The sequence below is a fragment of the Diadema setosum genome, chromosome 7 (assembly GCF_964275005.1).
Source record: "Diadema setosum chromosome 7, eeDiaSeto1, whole genome shotgun sequence".
Taxonomy (NCBI): domain Eukaryota; kingdom Metazoa; phylum Echinodermata; class Echinoidea; order Diadematoida; family Diadematidae; genus Diadema; species Diadema setosum.
The window spans coordinates 16809054-16834292 of record NC_092691.1 but is presented as its reverse complement, the minus strand read 5'-3'; the positions used below and the strand labels follow the sequence as shown (position 1 = coordinate 16834292).

The following is a 25239-nucleotide window of genomic DNA, read 5'->3' as shown; positions in this document are numbered from 1 at the left end:
GGTTTTAAAATCACAGTAATAATGATGATGATGATGGTAATAATAATACTTATGGTGATGATGGTAATGATGATGGTAATGATGAGTTTAATCTATGCTGTTAATGAAAGTAAGAAGTAGAGAAGGAAATATAATTGCATTCATTAACATTTCTTTAAGTAGTGTGGCTGCTTTTCATTTGGCTCCACGAGGGACTTGTGTGTGCCTGGTCAATTCTCGAGAAGGAATGGAAAAAGACAGATTTAAAATCAGCACATTTACATGCATAGTATTTAATGTGAATATTAGAGTTCCTCATTTTATTGTCATAATATCCACATCTTCCAGTGTATGAAATCAGTTTTATGCAAGGTGATCACAAGGAAGCTTAATTTGGAATTGGACCAGGGATGGATAATAAAGGATAATTATGTAATATATTTTAGTGTTAATAGGATTGCCCTATATGGGTTGTGAAAGCATACACTATTACCCTTTTACAGTCATGTGAATTCAGTTTACTCTTGTTCTGACAATATAACTAAATATTGAGGTAATCAGGAGTAATTAGAGGATTGTGTGTGTGTGGTGTGTGTGTGTATGTGTGTGTCTATCTGTGTGTGTGTGTTTTGTAATTAAATGACAGAGAATGTCGTGCATCAGAGCTGTTCATGATGTCAGTAGTGACAGCAGGTATAATGTGCAAGCTGACACTGCCCAATTACAGGCTATCTCTTATGACATGAGACACGTGAACAAAGGCACTTTGCATGCTGGCTGGCGTCGAGCGTGGTACTCACGAGGTACTTATTGGCTTGCTGAGGGTAGAGGCGTGAAATGACTGTCTGGTAACTCAGAGGTCCACAGTAGCTATTGCTGATGAACACAGATATCTCCCATTACTCTCACTTTTTTTTTCTCTCTCTCTCTCTCTCTCTCTGTGGGCTGTAGTGTTGCCTACTCATAACAGATGCTGGCTGTATCCTGATCATTATAATAATCATTCAGGTTATTTTCCTTCTAGTAGCAGGTGATTTATAGGCTGACAATAATAATTAGTGTTCGGCACTGTGTTGTACTGCAGAAGAAGGCCCAGAATGTGAAAGCAGTGTTTTGATTGTTAGATCATGTCTCCCAGAACACACACTAGAAAAGAAAGATATGAACAGGGATGAAAATAATTCCATCTATGCTACCTATGTACCTTGGAAAGGGATACATTGTGTTCTCACAGTTAACACCAACTCTTTGTCAGCATACTTTTCAGCAGTCTTACATCTGTATGTGATTTGTGTACATGATATATGCATGCGTACATAGTTTGTAAGATTGCTGTCAAGCAAGAAATATTAGCGACATTAAGTTTTCATGAATTGGTGCCAATGGCCTTTTTTGCAGTGCTCATTAAATTTTAGTGAACTGCCACTGACATCTAGTGCATAATAGTGTAGATGAGAGCATTAGCATGCAATTTAATTTCGCGAATCTTGGTTCTTGCAAAATTTGCCAAATAAAAATGCACACGAACAATTCTGGCTTTACAGTGTATAGTTTTGCAACATGAAGTGGAGTGAAATTGTACAGGTATTTTTGCAAATAACTACATGCTTTTGAAGGATGATCATGAAGGACCATCAGAATTTTTTTCCTGTCATTTGGTAATGTCACTTCATTGTTCTATTCATTTCATTTAATTCTTTCATTCATTTTGCTGTTGACTAAGTTGCTGTTGACCAAGAGCATCTATTTGTATTGGCACTCTGACCTCATACCCTGGCTGTATTTGTGGCCAGTGTTTGTGCTTCAGCTGAAAGCCCTGGCTAGTTGACATAGCACCATTCTTGGTGTCTCCATGCTGGGAGTGGTTATGATGTTTACCTAGCAAACAGACTAAACCTATGTCAGACTGTCCCTCTTCCCCCTCCCCACCATACCCTCCATCCACACGTCTCTCCACCATCTACTTCCTCACAGTAATAAGGCTCAATAGCTCTAATACGAAATTCCCAACCTTCGTTAGGGAGTAAAACGTGATTCCGAGTGAAATGCTGTCTTCATTATTGAGCATCCATGGCTATTATGCCTATAGTTTTCATCCAATACCATGTATGCACACTCTGAGCAGTGCTCATTTTTGTGTGTGTGAATGTTCTTCTGTTTGATGAGCCTGTGTATGAAGGTATGTGTGTTAGTGTGTGTGTCAGTGTATGATGTCATGTGATGAGGAGATAAAGAAAATAGAGGAGTGCCAAAATACCAGCCCTTCACTAATGTGTCACCAAGCAACTAAGCTCAGATGGAATGAACTATGAAACAACATACACGACTTGTGATGCTTTAGGTATTTATTGTTTCAGGTTGATCATTTTGAAACATAATCCAGTACTTACAAAAAGGGACGAGATGGTTTTGCACCCCCCCCCCCCCCGCAGCTCTTCTGTCTATCAAGACTGATCTTATTATTGTATGTCCATAACATCTTGGCAATTGTCATATTTCTTTCTTCAAACTTTCATGGTGTAGGCAGATGTGCAGTGGATAAAGCAGCGAAATTTTTGGTGGATCTTTGAACATAATGTAACTAAAGCAGTTCATGTTTTGTTGTTGTTTACAGTGGCTGTACGTAGCTCCCTGAACTTTAAAATGTGTTTAAGGTGCATGTGGGACTCTGAAGAGATAACTTACATTAAATTCTGAGGTTCAACATCATGGTGAAGCTATGGACAGAATTTGTCATAATCAAGTGCCAAAACATTGCAAAGGCAGTTGAAATGAAAGAAACTATTTTCCAATCATTTTAAAGAAAAATAATAAAAATTACACAAGAGAAGGATAATTTGATACTGTAACCTTAAGGATCATATTGCTTGCCTAAATATCAGTGAGATTCCAATTGCCTTTGTATCTAACCAATGGAAAACATGTTAGAACCTAACCCACATTTTTTTTTTCTTCATTTGTTTCACCACAGAATTCCATCTCCCCAATGGAGCGCAATTCAGATAAGTATACCCGTAACTCAGACCATGGCGAGAGCAGCGGTAGCGGAAAAAATATGGTGAAGAGAAAACGGGAGGAGAAAGATTCAGGGGTGAGTGGGTGTTTTTGTTGTTTATGCAGTGCATCTTACACTTTGAACATTAGAATGCCTCGTTTTGCTGTTATTATAGTGAAAGTCTTTCCAGCCAAACTTGTGCTTAAAGATGTAACGAAAGTAAATCTTACCTCAAAGTGGATGATGTCAGATGTATAAATGTATACATTCATATTATAATTTTCAGTGGGCATTAAGATTTCTTTGTACAGGGTGGTTTTATATACATGTGTTCTTTTTTTCTCCACTTGAAGTCTACCATTGATATTTCCAGTTTAATTGCAATACTTGTGCACATACAACAAACTATGTATTTTGTGTGAAGTTGGATCAGTGAATTTTTTTTTTTTTTTCATAGTGGAAATATGCATTTCACTCAGTGTCTTATTAATAATGAGCACGAAAGCAGTGAGTGATTAAAGTGAGAGCTATCTAGTTGGGATATATACATAATACAGCAAGTGCATGCTTTTATGGTATTACACTGGAGTAACACTGGCATGGCAGGAGAGTATAATGGAGTCAGTAACTAGTAATGGCGCTACACTGGAACATGTCGCATTCTAAAGCTATCTGTTAGAAGTTGTACTGTGTTTTGACTGCATCACGCATTAAGTTTTGATGCCAGCAGGTGAATCCATTTAATATGGGACTGGACAACAATGGAGGAGGGTCACATTAACATAGTGCACAGTAATCTGTATCATCATCACTGTTGGAGGGGCTGGCATCAAGGCTATGTGATTGAAATCTGCATAGAATCTCATCACTCCTCACACACTAAGGCTCACTACACCTTTGTATTTAAGTGATTTTCACTTCTTATCATCTAATGAGAGTTAATTGATTTCTACCAATCCTGAGAGTAGCCTTCAGCAACTCTGCTCATTGGTGACTACCATGTCACGAGCTTGAATGAAACAGTGAAGGAGCTTGTTAAAACTACTGGAACTCATTGCATGATGATCTTATGTATAGAGAGGATTATAGCCTGGGGGTACATGAAAGTGATAATGTCTTTTGATGACGTGTAAAGAAAACGTTTTGTTTTAATAGAATATCAAATTCCAGAGACTTTTGCAGTAGCATCCTAGTTACTGTAAAATGCAGCTGCACCTGCTGATGTTCAAGGAATCATAGATCATCATATTAAGATTTGCCCTTTTACGTGAAGTTTGCTTTATCTGGTGCTTCTGTGCTGATAAATAATATGCACAATGAATCTTTCAGGTAAGGGACTGCTCAGAAGCTAAGGGGGATTAAGTACAGCCACAGATCAATGTGTGCTGGGTGTAGTTTTATTTGAAATGAAGCTGACAAGTAGGAGATGCTGAACATGTGGAAATGAAGACAGGAGGTTCAGAGAGGGATAGCTTCTTCAGCAGTACCAACACTAGTAATATAATAGAGTGCTTTACAGATTGACCCATACTTTGAAAGCTGATCAATGCAAGCTCTTTTTAAGTAGAGAGCCTCAGAGGTTGTGTACGAATGTAGCTCCATATAAAGAAGTCATATGTGACTATGTTTGCTTAAAAAATGTTGGAGGTTATGTTATTCTGGTCAAACCTGTGACAGAGAAAAAAAGGGATACTAAATTTCCTGTTACCTATTCAGGGAATTGAAAACTCCATTTCAAGTGATCATAAACCTCAAATGCTTCACTGTAGCTTGAGGAATAGACTTTTGAAGGCATTACTTCAGTTGATCGGAAATTGTAGTATCAGTTCTTCATGTTTTGAGCTGGGATACAAAAGGGATGGTTGTCATCACTTGTGCATTCTTTTGTAGAATCATTGGATGTGAATATATCATTGTGAAAGCTTGTGAAATTTAGATACTGTAAAAGTGGATATTTTCGCGCGACTAATTTTTCGCGCTAGGCCGGGTCAGAAGAGTTTCGCGTGGTTTTAATTCCGCGAAATCAAGACATCACGCACAGGAACGTATGGCAAGCAAAAATATTCGCGTGTTTTTATTTTCGCGCTAGTTTCTGGTTGCGCGAAATGCGCGAAAATTTCAACACGGCGAAAATTTCCACTTTTACAGTACTTTATATTGTCAGTATATGGTCAAGCCACAAACACTTGTTGATTATCTGTGTTAGCTCATTAACATACATTGATGTCAAATGGAGAATACTTTATGTGAAACAACTTCATGTTCTCATTTCCATTCAGGATAGTGATGGGGAGAAGAGTGACGACCAGTTGATTGTGGATGTTTCAAATGAGGTAAGCTGATTTCCATCAAAGACCCCTTCCTAGTTGTTGTTGTTATTTTAAAGATCGAAAGAAGAGAGAGAGAGAGAAATGGGGCCCTATACAAATAATTTGCCCCAGACAGCACTTATAACATAAAACAAACATTATAGATCTTAAAGAGATATAAACAAGAATATTAAATGCATACCAAGTCTCCTCGAGGGAGCTCATATCGTCTCCACGAGGGAGCTCATATTGTCTCCCTTCCTAGTAATTAATTTGTAAAGTTTCTTGAACTGAATGATGGTCATCCATGAAGACTGGGAAATGCCTTTGCTGTAAGGTTCAGAAGATCAAATGGAAATAGACATGTACAGTATGCATGATAGCAGAGGATGTTCTAATTGTTTTGATGGATTATGTTTAACAGATCTTGGCAAGGCTAAAGAAGTATTGCTTGCTATTGACAAACTTAGCAGGCCAGACTGTTAAGGACAATTGATTGTTGGAGTGTTAGCATTTAGTGTTGGTGCTGTTAACCCAAGGGCATCTTTCCTATGTTTTTTTCTCAGAACCCACCATCCCCAGCACCAAATGGGAATCAAATGTCACCAAGAGACAACAATACTGACAAGCACAGAACAAAGAAGGAGAGGTCCAGCACACCCAATAGCATCGCATCCAGTGCAAGCTCTCCACCATCCAAGCCAAAGGAGGTAAGGATGCTGTCAAGATGATCATCCATCTATCTCCCCCTCAACCATCATCTTGCCACCCACCTAAAGGCAGATGCCATGTTAAAATGTGGTAGCTTTCTTGTATTGTGGATGATTGCAAAGAGGTGTGCTATTGTACCACAGGGGGATTCTCAAAAATTCATTCTTTTTTTTTTCTTCTTTTGATTGGCTTATACTCTGGAGGTCAAATGAGGTTGTGTATACTGCTGTGACTTCTCCTTTGATCTACATTTTAAGAAGGTCTAGATTGCTACATATGATGCATATATATGAATGTAAGGGGGAATTCAGGACCAGTTACAATTAAGTCTGAAAAGAAAGAGTTCCGATCACAACAAAACCATAATAGTGGATGTACAAAATGTGAGTTTGATGTATATATAAAGTCATGATTTATAGTGATGTTAGGTTATTTGAAGAATCCCTTTGCGGTTAATTTGGCAAAGATGTGAATGTGCCAAAGTTATGTTTTGTGATACACTTTCACCATCATAAAGGAATTAAGTAGGCTGGAGGGCCATGGAAATATGAAGGTTTCTCTTTAAACCCCTAGGTTTGGATGTTTACTAGTGAATTAGAATTGGGTTCGACAAAGCGTACTATGTATATTATTGAATATTTCATCATACCCCACAGACTGCTGACATAGTGAATAGTATTCAGTTGAGCTGTGTGACCTGTGTAATCATTTACCCTAATATACATATATCAAGGAGATATGCACTGTATGAACCTAGTACTATCAAGCAGTGTCAACCCAGAGATACTGCATTACCTGGAGGTAATTGCTTAGAACAAACAAGATGTTATCACCTCCTTAGACAATATATGACCCTCAATAATATGAATGCCAGTGAAGTGTCTTAATACCAAATTGTGTCTGATAACATGTTTCAGGCGGCATCATTTGAATACAATAAATTTTTTCACTCTATGTCAAGTGATAAGGCTTTATTTACACAGGCAAACACACACTGTTTGTGCTTCTCTGTTGCCTGTTTACAGAAGTTTACGTATCTTTGGAGTTATAAGGTGAAGAACCCAAACTATTAACAATCAACTGTTCCAAGCCAGCCTTCTGGAGAACTGTAACTGTATTGAATAGTGTGTTTGGATTTAGCCTGATTGTGTGTGTGTGCATGTGTGTGTGTTTAAAGTTAAAATAAATAACATGCTGACATCATTGTAGGTGTCTTCCATAATTGGCATTTGTCCTAGCAATCAGTTGATATTTATCACATGTTTACCTTAGGAATACATAAAATATATATGTCATCGAGGCACTTAATCATTCTCATAATCTCAATACTTAGATCCTTTTTGCAGATGGAAAAGGAGATAGAACTCAAACATGCTTTGTGATAAGCAAAGGGAATGGTTTCAAAATTCAAGTAGGTGTCGAGGCTGACGGTAAACACCTGTGATTCACAACCTCTTTAATTCCTCTATCAGACATCTGAATATGTTTGCTTTTTGGTTGGAAAGCAAACACAGTACAACATACTAACAGACGGTCGATTGTGTAAATTCCAGTGATTACTTTGTGTGCAGTGACACGCTATTTTGAACGATTGGATTTGTTTGACCCGTCTCTCTGTGCCACAGTATGATGGAGTAGGTGGGGCCTGTTTACTCAGGGTCTTTTGAGACAACAAAAGATCACTTATCAGAGAGACAAATGTTTGGGCAGAAGTTGGTAAATAACGAATGAAAAAGGGGAATTAAAAAAAACAAAAACGGGTGGATGTCATCGCCCTGTTTTCTTTTCTGAATATCACTTTGGATCTCGTATGTGGTCCTGATGTACTCATTGCCACATCTTGTCACATTGATACAATTGTGCATGTGTGTATATGTGTATGCAGGGTATCATCAGTACATCGCATGTGATGAGCAAGGTTACTTTGTTCTGTGTCCGTTAAGGCTTGGATATGGTTGTCCTCTACTTACAGCTAATACTCAAAAATAGATGTTCTCTCCTACTGGATTGAATCAACACAAACAAAACAATAAAAATGGCAGTCATTGTAAACAAAAGAATTTGCCATGTCATGATACTGTGCTGACTGTTGGCATGTACAGCCCATCATTTTCAATGTTTGATGTTACTATGGTCTTTCAGAATGATAAACCAAGTTCTCCAGCCCCGCCAAAGTCTGAGACTCCCACCAGTAGTGGGGCAGCTACCCCAGGATCCAGCAGCAGTGTGCAGGGTATTAAGCCTCCTGTGGGCAAAGTACCTCCCAGTATAGGTAAGTGGGTATGTCAGTAGTTACACCCCACCCCTTCAACTCCCTCTGTCACTGTCCTTGACACATGAATGTATGTGCCTGTATGGTGCTCTCATGGAAAGGGGACTTAGGATGAGCTGCTCCTTCATTAGAGTTAGAGTTATGCTTGCTACAATTTTGATATGCTGTGTGTAACACATATAATTTATGGAACATATGTCATGCTAAAATATGTAGCTAGTACAGTCCCAGAGGGGCTATTTCCCCTCCCTAGACTTGCTATTAAAGCCAGATCCACACACAAAAAAAAACAACATTTAAAAAAAAAATTTCATACTTCTTATATTTGGTGTGATCCAAAAGAAATAGCCCATATCCCTTTCATTGCATACCCTCTCTATCTATAAGGAGCCAAAATCATCAGTAGCATGAGTTGGCATTGTTATATAAATACATGTCTCTGTGAATCAAAGGTGTGTACATGTACATGATTTGTGAAGTTAAAGGCGCTGTTTGACATTGTTTCCAATCTGAAAATCTGAGCTAAATGGCCCAACATGCAGCCAGAGTCTCTGATATTGTGTATATGTGAAGCTATGAAAACTTAGGGTTTAGGGTAAACACTTTGTTCTGTAAGAAAGTGAATGTCTGTCAGTGACAGCCCAACATTTCCCCCAGGACAAAAGTGTTAGAATAAAGTATTTGTTTTTTAACTTATTAATGCAGGTGTTACTTTTTTCATAAATGGTGACAGCATAATTCTCAAAACTTTTGTATGCTGGAGTATTTTTCTTCCATTAGAATATTACCATACAGCTCAGTCAGCTAAGTAAGATTTTTTTCTGAAAGTGAGCCAAAACAATGTTGAACAGTGTCTTTAACCATCGGGGCACATCGGTATACTAAAGCTCTTGAACTTTAGTCTACTAACACTCAAGTATGCGAAAGTTCGGCAACCCGCTTTCGTCACACTTGCTGTGATGTATGTGCCCTACACCACACAGGATCCTATCCTTTTCTACCAGGCCAGGGCATGAACCATGAGCTCAACAACCCGTACATGCCTCCAGGGATGCACAATAACATCTCTCCAGGAGCTCTGGGTCCCTACAGACACCCAATAGTGAGTAGAAGGACACTAGTAAAGAAGAGTGATATGGTAAGAGATGGTTAGCCATCTGCATCATATCTGAGGCGTGAACTTACTGGAGTAATCATCAAAGGTTTTTCTTCAAGTATCAAAATATCATTTGCTGAACTATATCACAAACTTGCACTTGGATTTGCAATGAGACTGACAATATTCTGTGAATTCCCTAAATCCTGTATGGACTAGCATTTCAATAATTGTCGACACAAATACATGTAGTTCATAAACAGTAATGACAGACGTAAACAGTTTACGGCTTCCTGATTTAATGTACAGGTGAGTGAAAATTGAGGAGTCAGCTTTATGGACAATTCCAGACCAGATAAAAGTTATTCTTAAATGACAGAGTACAGTTTCATAAGCCCAACAATGAAAATTTGATGAAAATTTGAGAAAAATGAGGAAAGTGAATAAATTATTTTGCTTATTTTCAAAAAAAAGTTTTCATGAAAAGTCAATATGAATACATGGGTGAGTGAGTTGACGATGTCATTGCCTCACAATTTGCCATATGGTTTGTACACAAAATCTTGAAATTTTCATTTTTTTTTTTGTAAACTTATTTGAACCCCAGTCACAAATTGTAATTTACCTGATTGATCATTATTTTGTTTTACACTTTCTAGTAACAAAAATGAATTTCCATCATTTTTTTTTTTTCATTGGTATACGGGTCAACAGAAAATTGTTAGGTGATGACATCGTCAGCTCATTTGCATATTTATATCAACTGTTCTAGGATTGTTTTGTTGCAAAAAAAAAAAGCTGTCTTTAACATTCCATATTCTTCTTATTTTTAGTCTGCATATATTTTTTTTTCCAATTTTTGAAATCGAGATATTGTTGGTCCAGAAATATCCTTTATGGTATCATGTACAACCAGGAGTGTAGTTTAACTACTGCATTGTCCATACAAGACATTCCAGCCTAGTTTTGATGGCTGTGGGAAGCACTTCTATTGATATAATGGTTTGATTTTACTTTGCAGTTTAACGCAGGACCAGTGCCCTTTGACCCCCATGCCCACACAAGAATCTCCTCCATTCCAGGCATACCCGGTGGCAAACCGTGAGTAATCAGATTACCTGTTGGGAAGACTGAAAAGTCTCTCAACAAATGCTGATATTATACTAAGCCATCTGTGTCATGTGATTACACCTTCATGAGCACGGTTGTGCAATATGTGTCACAAGTTCGCTGCTGACGTGGGGGGGGGGGGGGTGATGATTATCTATTCTTGACATGCATCTTATGGTAACATTTGACAGATGAATATTTTTCAATCTGTGTATGTTAGGCACAAGTTACCTTATTTATTTTACAGATTGTGATTAAGATCTTACAACATTCCATGGTCTGAAAAGTCAATATTTCTAAATTAAAATAAAAATGTAATGTTGAAAGACAGTTGAGAATGAGAGACTCACATTGGTATCAAAAGGGGAAGGAAGCAAGTATCTTATAGAGAGAAATTTACAAAGGGGTTTAAACTACCTGTATTTCCATTTGCAATTTCTATTAGTGGTTTTGGTGTTTACTGTGATTGTTGTTTTGCTGTTGATTTTTGTTGTTGTTGCATTCTTGCCATCTCAAATGCTCCAGGGCCTATTCATTTCATGTCAGTGCTGACGGTCAGATGCAGCCCGTGCCATTCCCCCATGACGCTCTGATTGGCCAGGGAATCCCAAGACACGCCCGTCAGATTAACACGCTCAACCATGGTGAGGTGGTGTGTGCCGTTACTATTAGCAACCCCACCAGGCACGTCTACACTGGAGGAAAGGTAAGTTTGCCCAAAGATTTCATTTTGTGTAGAGCTGGAGTTAAGGGAGAGGAATGCGATACATTCAGACCTTGTCATGAAAGAGTGGGTAGTAGATCAGAGGAAGGGGCAGTTTACGTGAGGCTTAGAAAGGACTGGAGCAGAAAATGTCTCAATCTCCACTTAGGGTAGATGCAAAAGAGCTCTTGAGTGCTCTTGAGTGCTTGTGAGTGTTGCTGGTGCTACCTCTACAAGCAGGTATGTGCCTGTAGCAAAGTGGTTTTTTTTTTGCTTTTTTCACACATTTTCCATGGATCTTTGGCACATCTGCAAATTGAATAATTTAAATCCATGCTATTTTTCTTTTACAGATTTTTCCTGACATACTGTCCATGATTTCATTATATCAAATATGTCTGTCCCTTCCCCCTTCAAGAAATGTCATTTATCACATGCAAAGCATTTCACATCATCAAGGAGAAGATTCTCTTGAACCCAGAGGCATCAAAGTCTACCGCATGGTGTAGTTGTTTGACTATCGTTCTGTTCTCAAATAAGTGATGTATTTTCTATTCTGTGGCACAGGGTTGTGTGAAGGTGTGGGACATCAGTCAGTCTGGGAATAGGAGTCCTGTCTCCCAGCTGGACTGCCTAAACCGGGATAACTACATACGCTCCTGCAAGCTGCTGCCTGATGGAAGAACACTGTTGGTCGGTGGTGAAGCCAGCACTCTCTCCATCTGGGACCTAGCTGCTGTAAGTACAGGGTTCCTGATATCTTTTTTTGAGAGCAAGTAAGTTGTGAGTAATTGATAGTTGCTAACAGGGTTTCTTGGGGCTGAGTAGTGTGTGAAGACCGAACGTTTGTGAGAACTGAAAAGTACAAGAAAATTTTCCGGTATAGAATATTCAAACCACTGCAATCACAGATAGACATTGAAATTACTGCATACACCATATATTTTTTTGGGTTTTCATTTTCGGAAATTTCACAAGTTAGGTGCTATTTGCAAAAATATCAACTCTGATCCAGGCATGAATGTGATATGCATGCATACATGTACTGATGGGCTGTACTCAGTACATGACCAAGGTGTTTTATGATACTGTAGCACTCCATGGCCGTGAATTTAACCACCTCTGAAATTGTCAGGAAGTCCTGATTTACAGAAATTTACACTTGGTAAATATAAGGCATACAGTAAGATATAAAATGAATGGACAGCTACAAAACTCTGTTCTAATGTCTGCTCAGCATGAAGCTAATGGACCATGGGAGGCATGATTGCTGTCCCCCCCCCCCCCCCCCCAGCACATTGATCAGTGAGATTTACCTTTGTGATGATAGTCAGTGTGTGGAAAGTGGGTGTCAATCAGCTGTAAACTTTTCTTTCTCTGTCACTGTCTCTCTTGTTCTGTCCAGGCAACGCCTCGTATCAAAGCAGAGCTTACGTCCAGTGCTCCAGCCTGCTATGCCCTGGCCATCAGTCCAGATTCAAAGGTCTGCTTCTCTTGCTGCAGTGATGGGAACATCGCTGTCTGGGACTTGCACAATCAGACACTTGTCAGGTAAGCTGGCTCAAGAAATGAAGGTTGACATGTATACCCACACTCAGTTGTCGTTAAAAGATCAAACACGTCTCCAGATACTGTACATATTTTTCTTGTCTAATGGCATACCCCTAATTCTAATGGCATACCCCTAATTGACTCTAGGGTTGACAAGATACAGGGTCATATTTTTTCTTGTCTACCCTAACCGCATACTCCTAATTATACCCCCGCCACACATAGTGTGAAGGGGGTATATAGGAATCACCTTGATGTTGGTCGGGCGGGTGGGCGGTCGGGCGGTCGGGCGGTCTGTTGCAAAATCTTGCGTCGCGAACTCCTACAGTTTTGAAGCAATTTAAATGAAACTTAGGTTAAATGATGATTTGAGGTATAGATGTGCAAGACATGTTTTTTGTGTTTGTCGGACAATGCGTTGCCATGGTAACCATAATTTTACCAAAACCTTGTGGATTGAATAACTTCCATAGTATTTGAGCAATCAATTTCAAAATTGGTATCTATGATGATCTATAGGTGTAATTATGCAAGACACTCTTTGTGTTTGTACTTGACAAAGCGTTGCCATGGTAACCGCATGTTTTCTTCGAAATCTTGTGGAGTGAACAACTTCCACAGTTCTGAAGCAATTGAAATCAAATTTGGTAGGCATTATGGCCTTGAGGCATAGACGTGGAACACATAATTTTTGTGTTTCTGGGACAAAGCGTTGCTAAGGTAACCATAATTTTACCAAAACCTTGTGGATTGAATAACTTCCACATCATTCAAGCAATTAAGGTCAAATTTAGTATGTATAATGATCGGGAGGTATAGTTATGCAAGACACCAATGTGTTAATACAGGCCTGCCAACTTTTCCGTTTTTCCCGGAGTTTCTCCGTTTTTAAGATTTTAAAACGGCCAATAAACGGAGAATTCCGGTTTCCCTGTATTTTACTTTTCTTTTTTTTTACACATCGCGTAAATTTCCGTGTCTCTAGGATCTCTTCCGTACATATGATATGCATAAAATATGCTACATTTTTACGTACGTGTTAGTTGTGTACACGTACGTATGCAAGAACAACGCAGTGCATGCAGTGGCGAGATCACAGAACTTGTGCGTAGTTCTGTGGGCTAGATATATCTGTGTGCACCGTGTGCACGATCAGTGCGCTATGTGATCTGAAACCAACCGTGTGTATTGGCATAGGACAGCTAGCCCGTCGCGAGGATCCATAGCTCGTGCTTTATTTAGTGTGTGAACAACTTGCAATGCAAAATGCATGGAGCTACAATCAATATGCATGGCTGGTCACACATGTGTAGCACATTGCATAGCTGCTAGCTTCGTACCGAAAATCCGAAATACCCGTACAATAAACACACGGCCGCGGCCGGTATATAGGTACGGTGTAATTTTCGGAGCTTTTCGTATGTACCGACGGCGCTGTTACTTCATACTTGCTCGGACTCATGATGGACTAATTTCGCGAATGTGATTTTTTTTTGCTGGAGACTGGAATTTGCCATGCTGTTTTTAATTTTATTATCATGGATTATCCATTTTTAGCTCACCTGAGCCAAAGGCTCAAGTGAGCTATTGCGATCGCCCTTCGTCCGGCGTCCGTCGTGCGTCGTCCGTCGTGCGTAAACTTTTTACATTTTCATCTTCTTCTTGAAAACCCCAAGACCGAGAAGGCAAAGGAGAAGGCATAAAAACGGCTCCAGGAGGCTACTTTTTAAGGTGAAATTTCCCAAATATCCTGAAGCTTCAAGGGGGCGCTGCCCCCTTGCACCCCCGCCAGGCGGGCCCCTTGACCTCTGCCGTTAGGATTGCAGCGTATAGCGCAATTAGTGGACTCCTTTTTTTCATTTTCAAATGTTGGCAGGCCTGTTAATATAAGAAAAATGTGTTGCCATGGTAACCACTCATTTTTGTATCGAATTGAACCGTTTAATCTATGAAGGTGAAATTTGGTGTGTATGATGCTCTTTAAGTGTAGTTTTGCAAAATGTCCTTTTTATTTGTATCGGACAATGCGTTGCCATGGTAACCGCATTTTTTTTTTTTTTAAATCCTGTGGAGTGAACTTCTTCCACAGTTTTCAAGCAATTGAAACCAAATTTGTAGGCATTATGGCCCGAGGTATAGATGTGGAACACATAATTTTTGTGTTTGTCACACAAACCATTGCCATGGTAACCACAATTTTACCAAACCTTGCAGATCGAATAACTTTTTCATCATTCAAGCAATTAAAGTCAAATTTAGTATCTACCTGTATCATGATCTAGAAGTGTAGTTTTGCAAGACACCAATGTGTTAGTTTAAGGAAAATGTGTTGCCATCATAACCACTCATTTTTGTATCAAAATAAACCATTCAAGCAATTTGGTGTGTATGATGGTCTTTAAGTGTAGTGATGCTGGGGGAAAGCATGTTTCCATTTGCTGTAAGTTTTATTTACAGTAAACTAAAATTATTCTGTTTCCAATTCGACAAGTTGGCACAAATTTGGTATTAACGTCATTGCCCTCATGACATCACATACTATAAAGCAACACTAGGGGCGGGGGTATTAATCACCTTCAGTGATAATTCTAGTTTACTGTAGGATTGACCAGATACAAGGTCAGGTTGATGTTAAAATAGTCTGTATAGCTAATCCCTGCACTGGTCAGGGGCTTGTTAAAAGACAACACCATCAAATAACAACTTTATGAAAGGCAATATAGATCAAATGTAAAGGCAGTTACAAAATGGAAAATGACATAATTTACGTGGGACCTAAGTGAATGACGGCACATTTATTCTGAGGCCTACCTTCCTGTATAGTAGGCCTGAAAATTAAGGTAAATTGCATACAATCAACTTTCAGATTTGATAATAGTATTCGGCCAGCGGACTCAGATCTTGTCATCACAGTACCACTGCACTTACATAACATAAATAATGAACTTGGCTTCAGCACTTATCCCTTTACTATACCAGGAGACCACCCGAGATACAAAAACCTTACCTTACGGGAGGAGAAAGGGTCATGTAAATGAAGATTATCAAGCTAATTGGGATGGCTGCTTTGCTCAACATCAGTTCGCCAAATACATAAAAATGCCCCTTCTACACATCCGTGGTTGGGGGGGCTGTGAGTGTCAGTTTGGTCGGTTGTCATATTAAAAAGGGTGGATGCACATCTACATCAGCAGGGGTGGGGGGGGGGGGAGGGGGGGCAGGAAGTCCACCCAGCTTGATTACTGTCCAATTGGTATAAAACATACCCATCATGAATGTCTAATGAGGAGCTGAGACATTTTAAGATGGGGCAGCACTATTTCCTATTTCCTATAAAACACTGATCAATTCAGTGCTTATTTACGTCGATGTAGGGCAATTTGTCAATCAGTTGCAATGAAAACATCTCGACGGAAGAATTTCATGAATTTGAAAAAGCTTTGTGTAGTTGTTTCGGTGCAAACAGTAATTTCAGCTTTTTGCATTAATTTATATGTTGTTGCTGCTATCCTCCCCTGTATTAGTAAGTAATCTAGTGTTCCAGGAAGAATTGAAATCACTACATGATAAATTGTATTGGTGTCTGATAGGGAATGTAGTCATGGTTGAGTAGAATACTGAAGGTTGTAACCTTTCGGCGATTTATTTGCCGGTCCACACAAATGTCCTAAAATCATAAATAGACAATAATTTGTAACTGCTAGTGGCTGCTTAAGGTGAATATTACCGTATTTGCTGGTCTATTTACCACACATACGTAGTAACAGCATCCTCAATGAAGCCAGTTTTTAAAAAAAAAATCATATTTTAGTAGTTGCCATGGAACCTATAAGTACATCTGAACCTTGCATTGTCATTATATTCAAAAAATTAGTACTGTTACATTATTTTGTAAGGTTTTGGCTTTGAAGTTAGCTCAGTATCAAGGAATAACTACTCAATTACAAGACAGTACTCAAATAATACTGGTTTTTGTAGTTTCTGTAGTGTGAGCATACTTTTGACCACAGTGACTATTGTCAACTGTATGCCCATTGTCAAAAGAGGGCAGCATACCTTTTCCAAACTAATATTAACCTCTATGACTTTACTGTCTAGCTTAGTGCATTGATTGATTGCAGTCTTCCAAATGGAAACTTATTCCCTAAAAATGTCACATGGGTAAAATTGTGTAGACCCTATAGAGTTTTCTCATAAATCACTCTCTACAATATTTCACCCGTCATTTTTTTGCCAGGCCGATGTCCTGAATGAGGGTCAAACCCAGCCAAAACATACATGCCTATTGCGCCCGTCATTGGGTTCAGCAGTATTATTGCTGTCTGCATGGTTGCACACATGTTTTAGCATAGATCATTGGCAGTTAAGCTCATACAAGAGTGAGCATTGTAGTACTCAGCAGGTCAATAAGCACTGAAAAGTGGCTTGCCATTCTAAGCCTCTAAATTTTTGAAATGTTTCATATGGTATACCACGTAACATGTGCCAGCATACTACCATTTGCATTTTTGCTACAGAAAAACATACCATGAGCAGGGGCAGATCCAGGAATTCTGTAAAGAGTGCCTTTCCACAATTGAAGGGGGGGGGGGGTGCACGCCTGGTGCACCCCCCCCCCCCCCCCAGATCCGCCACTGATGAGAATGATATTTTGCAGACATAGACTGTGTTTGTGGAAACAAATTTTGCAGTCATCCTGTGTGCTTGATATCCTGGAAACTGCACCTCTCATGGATGGTTCCAGAATGAGCTTTATATATCCTTCACAAGTAGGGTTTAACTTCTCATTTGAGAGAGCACTAGCAAGGACATTTTCAAGACATTCATGAAAATACAGGTCTGGATTTTAACCAGATTCTGCCAGAATCATCGATGCTTGTTAGTTGTTCTTATACATTTTTTTTTTCAGATTAATTGGGTCCAGAGGCAGAGCTTCGATATAGCAGGCAAAAGAAGCTGATTTCATAATTTTTACGAATCTAGATTTTCTTCTTGGGTTAATTGAAGGAAAAAAAAAGAGAGAAAAAGAAAATTTATTTGACTGGTTCTTGATGGGATATACTTGTTTGTAGGGTGTGGTGCCCTCCAGCAAAAGATAACTGTTTTACAAAAAAGTGGCTAATAGCATTAACCAGCAGATAATTTTGCCATGTACATAAGATGAGCTCTAAATTATTTTACTGGGATCCACTGTATTTTTATCTCTTCACCCATATCTCTTGCAATGATCAGCGGCTTGTCGTACATCTATCAATCTCTAGGTATTTGCAACCTGATTCTTATATTTGATTGGTAGGATTTGGAAGCATAAATGGATTTAGAGTTTCATCCAGATTATGTTGTCAAGATTTAGAACAGTGACAGTGCACACAAAGGCAGGAAAGACAGGAGTCAAATATCTTCATAACTGAGACTGATATTTACATATTAATATACAAGCAATTTCTGCACCTCCAAGCTATTAAGTGTTTGATGTTCTGTGCTGGAATGTCTTTCTCCACTAGGCAATTCCAAGGCCATACAGATGGTGCCAGCTGCATTGACATCTCACCAGATGGGTCAAAGCTATGGACTGGGGGCCTGGACAACACTGTGCGTTCCTGGGACCTGAGAGAAGGGAGACAACTGCAGCAGCATGACTTTACCTCCCAGATCTTCTCTCTTGGCTACTGCCCTTCTGGTGACTGGCTGGCCGTTGGGTGAGTTGTCTCTATCTCTTTGTGTGTGTTGCGGGGGCTAGGGGTACGCACTGTGCTTGGGTCTAAGCTTGCATCTTGAACAGACTACATTGTATTTCTCTGACCAATTGTTCAGATTTAGTTCAGTGGACTGACATAGTAAAAAGTTTATTTTCAAGATTTGTGAATGCTAAACATCTTGGTGATAAACTGTCACGTCAGCCACACAAGCTCCTTCAAACTGTTCACCTCAACGGGATTAGAGGGCAGTATGTGCTGATGTAGGGTATTACAAGATGATGATGCAATTGGTTTAATTGACATACTTTTACATTTATTGTGTTTTAGAATGGTGGACAATTGTACACCATGCACGCGAATACTTGCACAGATAATCATATTATGAATACAGAAAAAGTTTAAAAAGTTATTATCTCTACTATATCAAAGGTTCAATGAATTGGCAACTGTTCACCTTGGGTAATCATGCCTCTGCTGTGTTTATGATATACTGTCAAGTATGCGCTATTAATGTGATAAAATATGGACTGTAAAGCAGATTCCTTTGTATAATCATATGGTGCAAAATTTGTGATTGATGTCTCTCGCTGGAATCAAGACACTGTCCCTAAAGTCTAATGTACTGATAGCAGTGGGAGTAGGATTTATTGCTGCCTGCAAATGGCATATTCAGTTGTACCAATGGAAAAAAATTGAGTCATGCATGAGCCATTTTTTGTGTTATTGGTTTGTTTCTATGTACCAGAAAGTCATCGAACTTGTATTATGTGTCGCGTGGCTGGAGCCATTTTTTGTATTGTTGGTTTGTTTCCATGTACCAGAAAGTCATCAAAACTTATTTTAATTATCTTGAAAGACCTTGTGATTCATGATATGCTATTGATTAAATTTGTGTGAGAGAGTTATAGGGTAAGGAGGGATGAATAGGGAAGTGAAAATGCAGCAGATTAATCAAGATTAAATTGGAAGCATTGAAAAGAAGTGTACAGCAAATGACTGGAACATCTGCAATCATGTATCATAATTACTTCACTGATATTGAGGTTCTCAAAGTTAGTTGTCTTATCTTGTTCCAGGCATTCACCAATAATTTACTTTTATTCAATTCTTTTCTCTGTGAGATAACTGAATCTTTTCGTAAAGTTCTCCTGTGAGCTTTGTTGTGGATGATCCCCAGTTTCTGCAAACAGGTTTACTTATGTTTATGTCATACTCTGTTGTTTTCACGTTTAGGATGGAGAGCAGTAATGTGGAGGTGCTGCACCACTCCAAGCCTGACAAATACCAGCTCCACCTTCACGAGAGCTGTGTGCTCTCCCTCAAGTTTGCCCACTGTGGCAAGTGGTTTGTCAGTACAGGCAAGGACAACCTGCTCAACGCCTGGAGAACTCCGTACGGGGCCAGCATATTTCAGGTTAGTGCCTTCACTGTCCTACATTTCTCTCATTTGATGTGAAGGAAGATATTTATGAGCAGTGCAGTCAAACAAAGAAGAGGCAGGTCCCAAGACAGGGGGTTGTGTTTGAATTTTCTACAGATATCTTTGCAAAGTATGAACAAAAATCCTCAAGAAATAATTCTCAGTGTAAAGAGTTGATCCAAGGACCTCAAGGGAAAGAGCATTTGAATTTTCTCCTTTGGTTATTTCCTGTCATACTGATAACTCATGTAGCTTAGCAAAGATGTAACACTCAGCATTTGTTGAGCATTCTTTATATCATGTTACTTATCTTTTGAATGAACCATATTGTGAAGGACAGTATCATAAAGATACTGTAAAAGTGGATTTTTTTGTGCAACTGATTTTTCGCGCTTTGGGGGTGGATAAGACAAGTTTCGCATGTTTTTAATTCCACAGAAAGTAAACGTTAACTACTGGAACACATGGCAGGCAAAAACATTTGTGTGCTTTTATTTTTTGCACTAGTTTCTGGTTGCGCAAAATGCACAAAAATTTCAACACTGTGAAAATTTCCACTTTTACAGTAACAGTTATCACAATCTCCCATGTTTCTGCCAGGGTTGATAATGTATCCATTCATGAAGAGGAATATTATTGCAATCTGCCACTAGAAGAAAGGTCATGTGGTTATTCACTTAATACCTCAGTGCAGTCTCTTAAATGGCTTGTATAGAATACTGTATAAAGTGGATATTTTCACGCGACTAATTTTTCGCGCTTGGCAGGGTAAGAAGAGTTTCGCATGTTTTTAATTTCGCGGAATCAAGACATCAACTACTGGAACATATGGCAAGCAAAAATATTCACGTGCTTTTATTTTCGCGCTAGTTTCGAGTTGCAAGAAATGCACAAAAATTTCAACACCGCGAAAATTTCCACTTTTACAGTAGACCTATACTTGAATGTGCTTGCTGTTCCCAAAATATTTTATAGATTCAGGCAAATAGTTGAATGAAAAATTTGAACATGCTTCAGTACCTGAAGTCTGCTGTAAACGTAGACAGTGTTAGATATAAATGAATTGGATACATAGACCAAATAATGTATTTGTAGTGATATTCAGTAGATTCAAGGCACAATGATCCAGATATGCTATTGTTTGTTTTTCTTTTTCCTTTTCAGTCCAAAGAGTCCTCATCAGTGCTGTGTTGTGATATCTCAGTGGACAATAAGTTTATCGTCACAGGCTCAGGTGACAAGAAAGCAACAGTCTATGAGGTCATCTACTAAAGCCACCCTCTGTGTTTTCTGTCCTATTGGCGATGAACAATAACTTTTTCCTTGATGGGAGAGAGAGAGAAGAAGCAGGAAAAACAATCCTCCAGCACTCCTAGAGGACTTCAGAGTTCAAAATGTGCAGCTTACTAATACTTTGACTGGAAGGAAAAGAACAGCTTGATTTCAAGCACCTGAGTGGCGTGAAGTGTGCTAGTCACTGGCTTGACCACACAGAACCTGCAGAAAGGACATTTCCCGTTTAGAATGTTTTGTGACATCTTCTTTTCTTTTCTTTTTTTTTCTTTTTTGCTTGCTTGCTCCTTGTTTCTCTCCCCAGCTGACCGTATCTTGGCATTTGAGTGGACCAAATTAATTGTGTAAAATTTTATGCCACCCCTGCCATTATGGAACATGTATGGAGCATGTATGGTGACAGGGAGCCAGTGCTGATGCCTTTTGTGTGTTAATGGCATGTCAAACTGAGCATCATCAACCACGGTTGGGCCATGGAATGTGCATCAAAAGCTTTGACTCTTGAAAATGCACAGAAATTCTTCTGATGTTCTTGAAACAGATGTACTATGAAGAAAATGTTGTCCATTTCTTTGCTTATATGTAAATCTTGGAGTAATATGATGCAACGTGACAGAGACCAACCACTTTCTCTTGGAGAGTCACCAAAGGATTGCAGTGATGAAGCCTCAAAACAAAACAAAACAAGCTTCAGCATCACTATCTCTAGAATTTGTTTTGAGGTAACCACCAGTGTTAATGACTTTGATTTTCTTAAGGATGCCCCTTTGGAAACTCTCGGAAAAGCATTAAACAGTATGATATGACCATGGAAGAGCACTTCAGATTAACCAACTGAAAAGGAACATAATTGTTGCTCTTCATTGTCCAAGATAATTCATTCTAGAAGTGGCAGCAGATTTCTGACATGATGTGATGCCTTGTTTGTTTAAGTTACTGTTGAAGTGGTATGGTTTAAATGGTTTTCTGTTGTTTACCCATTGTGGACAAGTAACAGATAAGTTAGTTTGGGTTTCATTGATTTTCCTCCATGTATTGGTATCTTGCCTACCTCGTAATTGTAAATTGATTCAGAGCATATATGTGATACATGTATGTCAATTTCTCTGCAGATGAAGCCAAAAGGCAACCACTCGGTGTTTCAAGAGAAATTAATGTGTAAAGAAACTAGGAAGCTGTTGCACTTCATGTACTCAAACCCTTTACTGGTATTCACATGCAAGAGATTATGCAGAATTTGTATGCACTTGATATAAGATAACACTTTCACTGTCGGGATTAAAGTGGGGGGGGGGGGCAGCAACAAAATGACAGTGCGTGTGTGTTTAGGGGTGTATATGTACGTACATTGTATTTTTGCTTGTGTGATGTGTGTTTGTGTATGTCTTTGAAAAATTACTGTCGACACAACATCACAGTGACATTGTTCGAGGAGAGGGGTTTGGAATCGACAATTCCTTGGTCTGTGAAAGTGAACTTTTGAGAAATAAAGATTTAAAGTGACCAACAGGACACTTGCTACTTCAGGTCCATGGTGACATCATATTTGTTGGCATCAAAATGAATGAAAAATACTACAAACAAAATGAAATTTTTCAAAACAAGAGCATCAAAATTTACTCTAGAAATCTTCATTGTGAGCAATGTAGCTATCTCACAGATTACTAGTAGAGCAAACATTGAATCAGCAGTTATGTGGTCTATTAATCCCAGCGGATGCTCCTGTTACCCATCTTTTCAAATCTGCTCTCATGGTATTGGCAATTCAAATTGTCCAAGACGAAAGAATGCCAGTCAACACTGTGCCATTATCTATCTCTTTCCCCCAATAATGTCTCTACACTTTGTATTGTGAATTGAATCAGATTTTGGAAGAAGCTTTATGCCGGCACTTTAGGAAATCATGTTGTACTGCTTGTTTTAGATGGCATCAATATATGATATTAACAAAAACCTTTGTTGAAAGCCACACATTAAGATTTCTTTCATGATTTGCAGAGATCTTTTATCCTCATATTTTTTTTTTATTAGTGGAAAAGTGAGCAAAGAAAATGGGATTCCATTGGGACTGGTGTGAAATGAATGAACACACAAACACACACATGCATATTAATACAGGTCATTTATCAAAAGGACAACACAAAAAAAAGTCATCAAATTATTATCAGGCAGAATTTCTATAGCAGATTATATTTTAGGACTTTGACAGTGTGTATAGCATACATGTATATGAAAACGATGGGAAATACCTACTAAGGGAAAAGTGCAGAAAATAAACTAAGAAATTCACTAAGGAGCAATAATCTTATCTAAAAGGAGGCAGTGGTTTCTTATGATTTCTTTGGCCCAAATAATATTGTGTTCTTCACGAATTTCTTCTCACCTCATTGATTTTGTATGCCTTGATCACGTGGTAATGGCAGGAGTTTTTGTGGGTTGTCCATAAATAGATTATTTGTAATCATATCTTGTCACCGCAATGAACTACATAGACTTGAAGGTTGAGCAATGAATTTCATGTATACTCATGTAAATATGATTCAGTGAAGGTTGTTGCTTTTGCTGTTAAAAGCCAAAGGTCAGGAGCCATTATGAAATTATGAAATTGTAAATTGAACACAATACCTGAATATGTGTCACAAAATTTAGCAAGACAAGGATATTGCAAAAGGGCAATCTTCAGTTTGATTGTTCAGTGAGCAGGTGATGGTCAATGGCCAACATTCAGCATGTGAAATGTGAAATCATTTTGCTCTAAATAAAATTGTAATTGGTAAAATTAAAACAATCCCGATATATAAATGAACAAGGCAGAACACGGTGAATATAAATGTGACCCAGGTTAGAAATCAAAGGTCACATGCTTTGTTTACACTGTCCAAAACAACATTTTATTTTGTTTTAAGGCATTTTGAAATGATTAGACAGTAAGGCTTAAAGATCAGGGATCAAAGATCAAGTAGATGCCTGTGACAAGACTTTGCAATCATAAGGCGCTGTCTCATTACACAGAGATGAGTCAAGGAAGAACAGAAAGGTCACATCAAAGGTAGCAGTCAGGGCTACATATATCAACACTATGATGTCAAATTTTTCTTGACATATTCTAAGACAGATGCTCATTTTCACATATTGTGGACCTGTGCTCTAAAGAAGTAGCATTCAGTGATTTCCCTCTCTAAAAGTGTGGAAATTAGTAAGTTTGTACAAGTTTCACTTCTACTGTGCCTTTGATTTATGAGTGTTATTGTTATGAGAGACCCTAGTTATTGGTTTGGTCAGACATTTTACACAATCTTGTGGATTTGTCTGTACACAGGAACAATTGACATGAAAGAACGTCAGTAAGCAGTGTTATCATGGTTGGTCAATGGATTATAAGGGAAAGTGTGTATGTGGTATTTTACTTCCCAAGTGAAGAAATGCAAAATTTGTTTCATTTGTGTTTATGTTTGGCAGAGTCAGTAAGGTTAAAACTGATCGGCAGACTTTGTCACTTTCTGTCTACATTAGGGCTATTCTGTTACAGTAAGTTAAAAAAAAATCTAGTGAAAGGTGATTGTGTTTGGTACTTTGAAGTCTTGTACACGTTATCCCAGTGAGAGGTTACACAGGGGATCACAATTTTTCTTGTGTGAGTCAATGTATATACTTGTATAGGAATTTTTTACGCCAAAATGTCATGGACCCTATTAAACGTTTGTGGCTACTATCACTACCTCCATTTTGTCCTGCATATTGTTCACTGCTGTATCTATGTGCAATTATGTTAATCACACCCACTAAAAATATCCATTCAGTGGGTTGCTGTATCCCTGTCACCATCCATTTTTCACTCTTCATATAAACACATACACACACATAATAAACTATGTACATGTATATATATATATATATATATATATATATATATATATATATATATATGTATATATATATATACACACACACACACATGTATGTATATATATATACTCCTAGATGGGTCATTTGGAAGACATTTCCATTTGTTTTATATGCAAATTTTTAAATACATGTTCAATGGCAATTTACGCAATGGAGACACGAAAATTGTCTCCTTAATGACCAGTTGTCTCCCTA

General features: G+C 38.5%; 1 protein-coding gene across 2 annotated transcripts in view; it reads left to right on the top strand.

Annotated features, from left to right (window-relative positions):
- The window catches only part of LOC140230920 (transducin-like enhancer protein 4), a 90348-nt gene extending 65492 nt beyond the window's left edge, over positions 1 to 24856 (top strand). The window contains exons 10-21 of one of the 2 annotated variants that reach the window (XM_072311059.1): positions 2951 to 3070; positions 5254 to 5307; positions 5850 to 5993; positions 8137 to 8266; positions 9250 to 9368; positions 10384 to 10463; positions 10998 to 11178; positions 11743 to 11913; positions 12581 to 12726; positions 18231 to 18425; positions 19659 to 19839; positions 21010 to 24856. In XM_072311059.1, the coding sequence (XP_072167160.1) occupies positions 2951 to 3070; positions 5254 to 5307; positions 5850 to 5993; positions 8137 to 8266; positions 9250 to 9368; positions 10384 to 10463; positions 10998 to 11178; positions 11743 to 11913; positions 12581 to 12726; positions 18231 to 18425; positions 19659 to 19839; positions 21010 to 21117 (1629 nt within the window). In that variant the 3' untranslated portion in view covers positions 21118 to 24856. The remainder of the gene's footprint in view (positions 1 to 2950; positions 3071 to 5253; positions 5308 to 5849; positions 5994 to 8136; positions 8267 to 9249; positions 9369 to 10383; positions 10464 to 10997; positions 11179 to 11742; positions 11914 to 12580; positions 12727 to 18230; positions 18426 to 19658; positions 19840 to 21009) is intronic. The other variant, XM_072311060.1, reaches the window with a different exon arrangement.
- Positions 24857 to 25239: the final 383 nt, after the last annotated feature.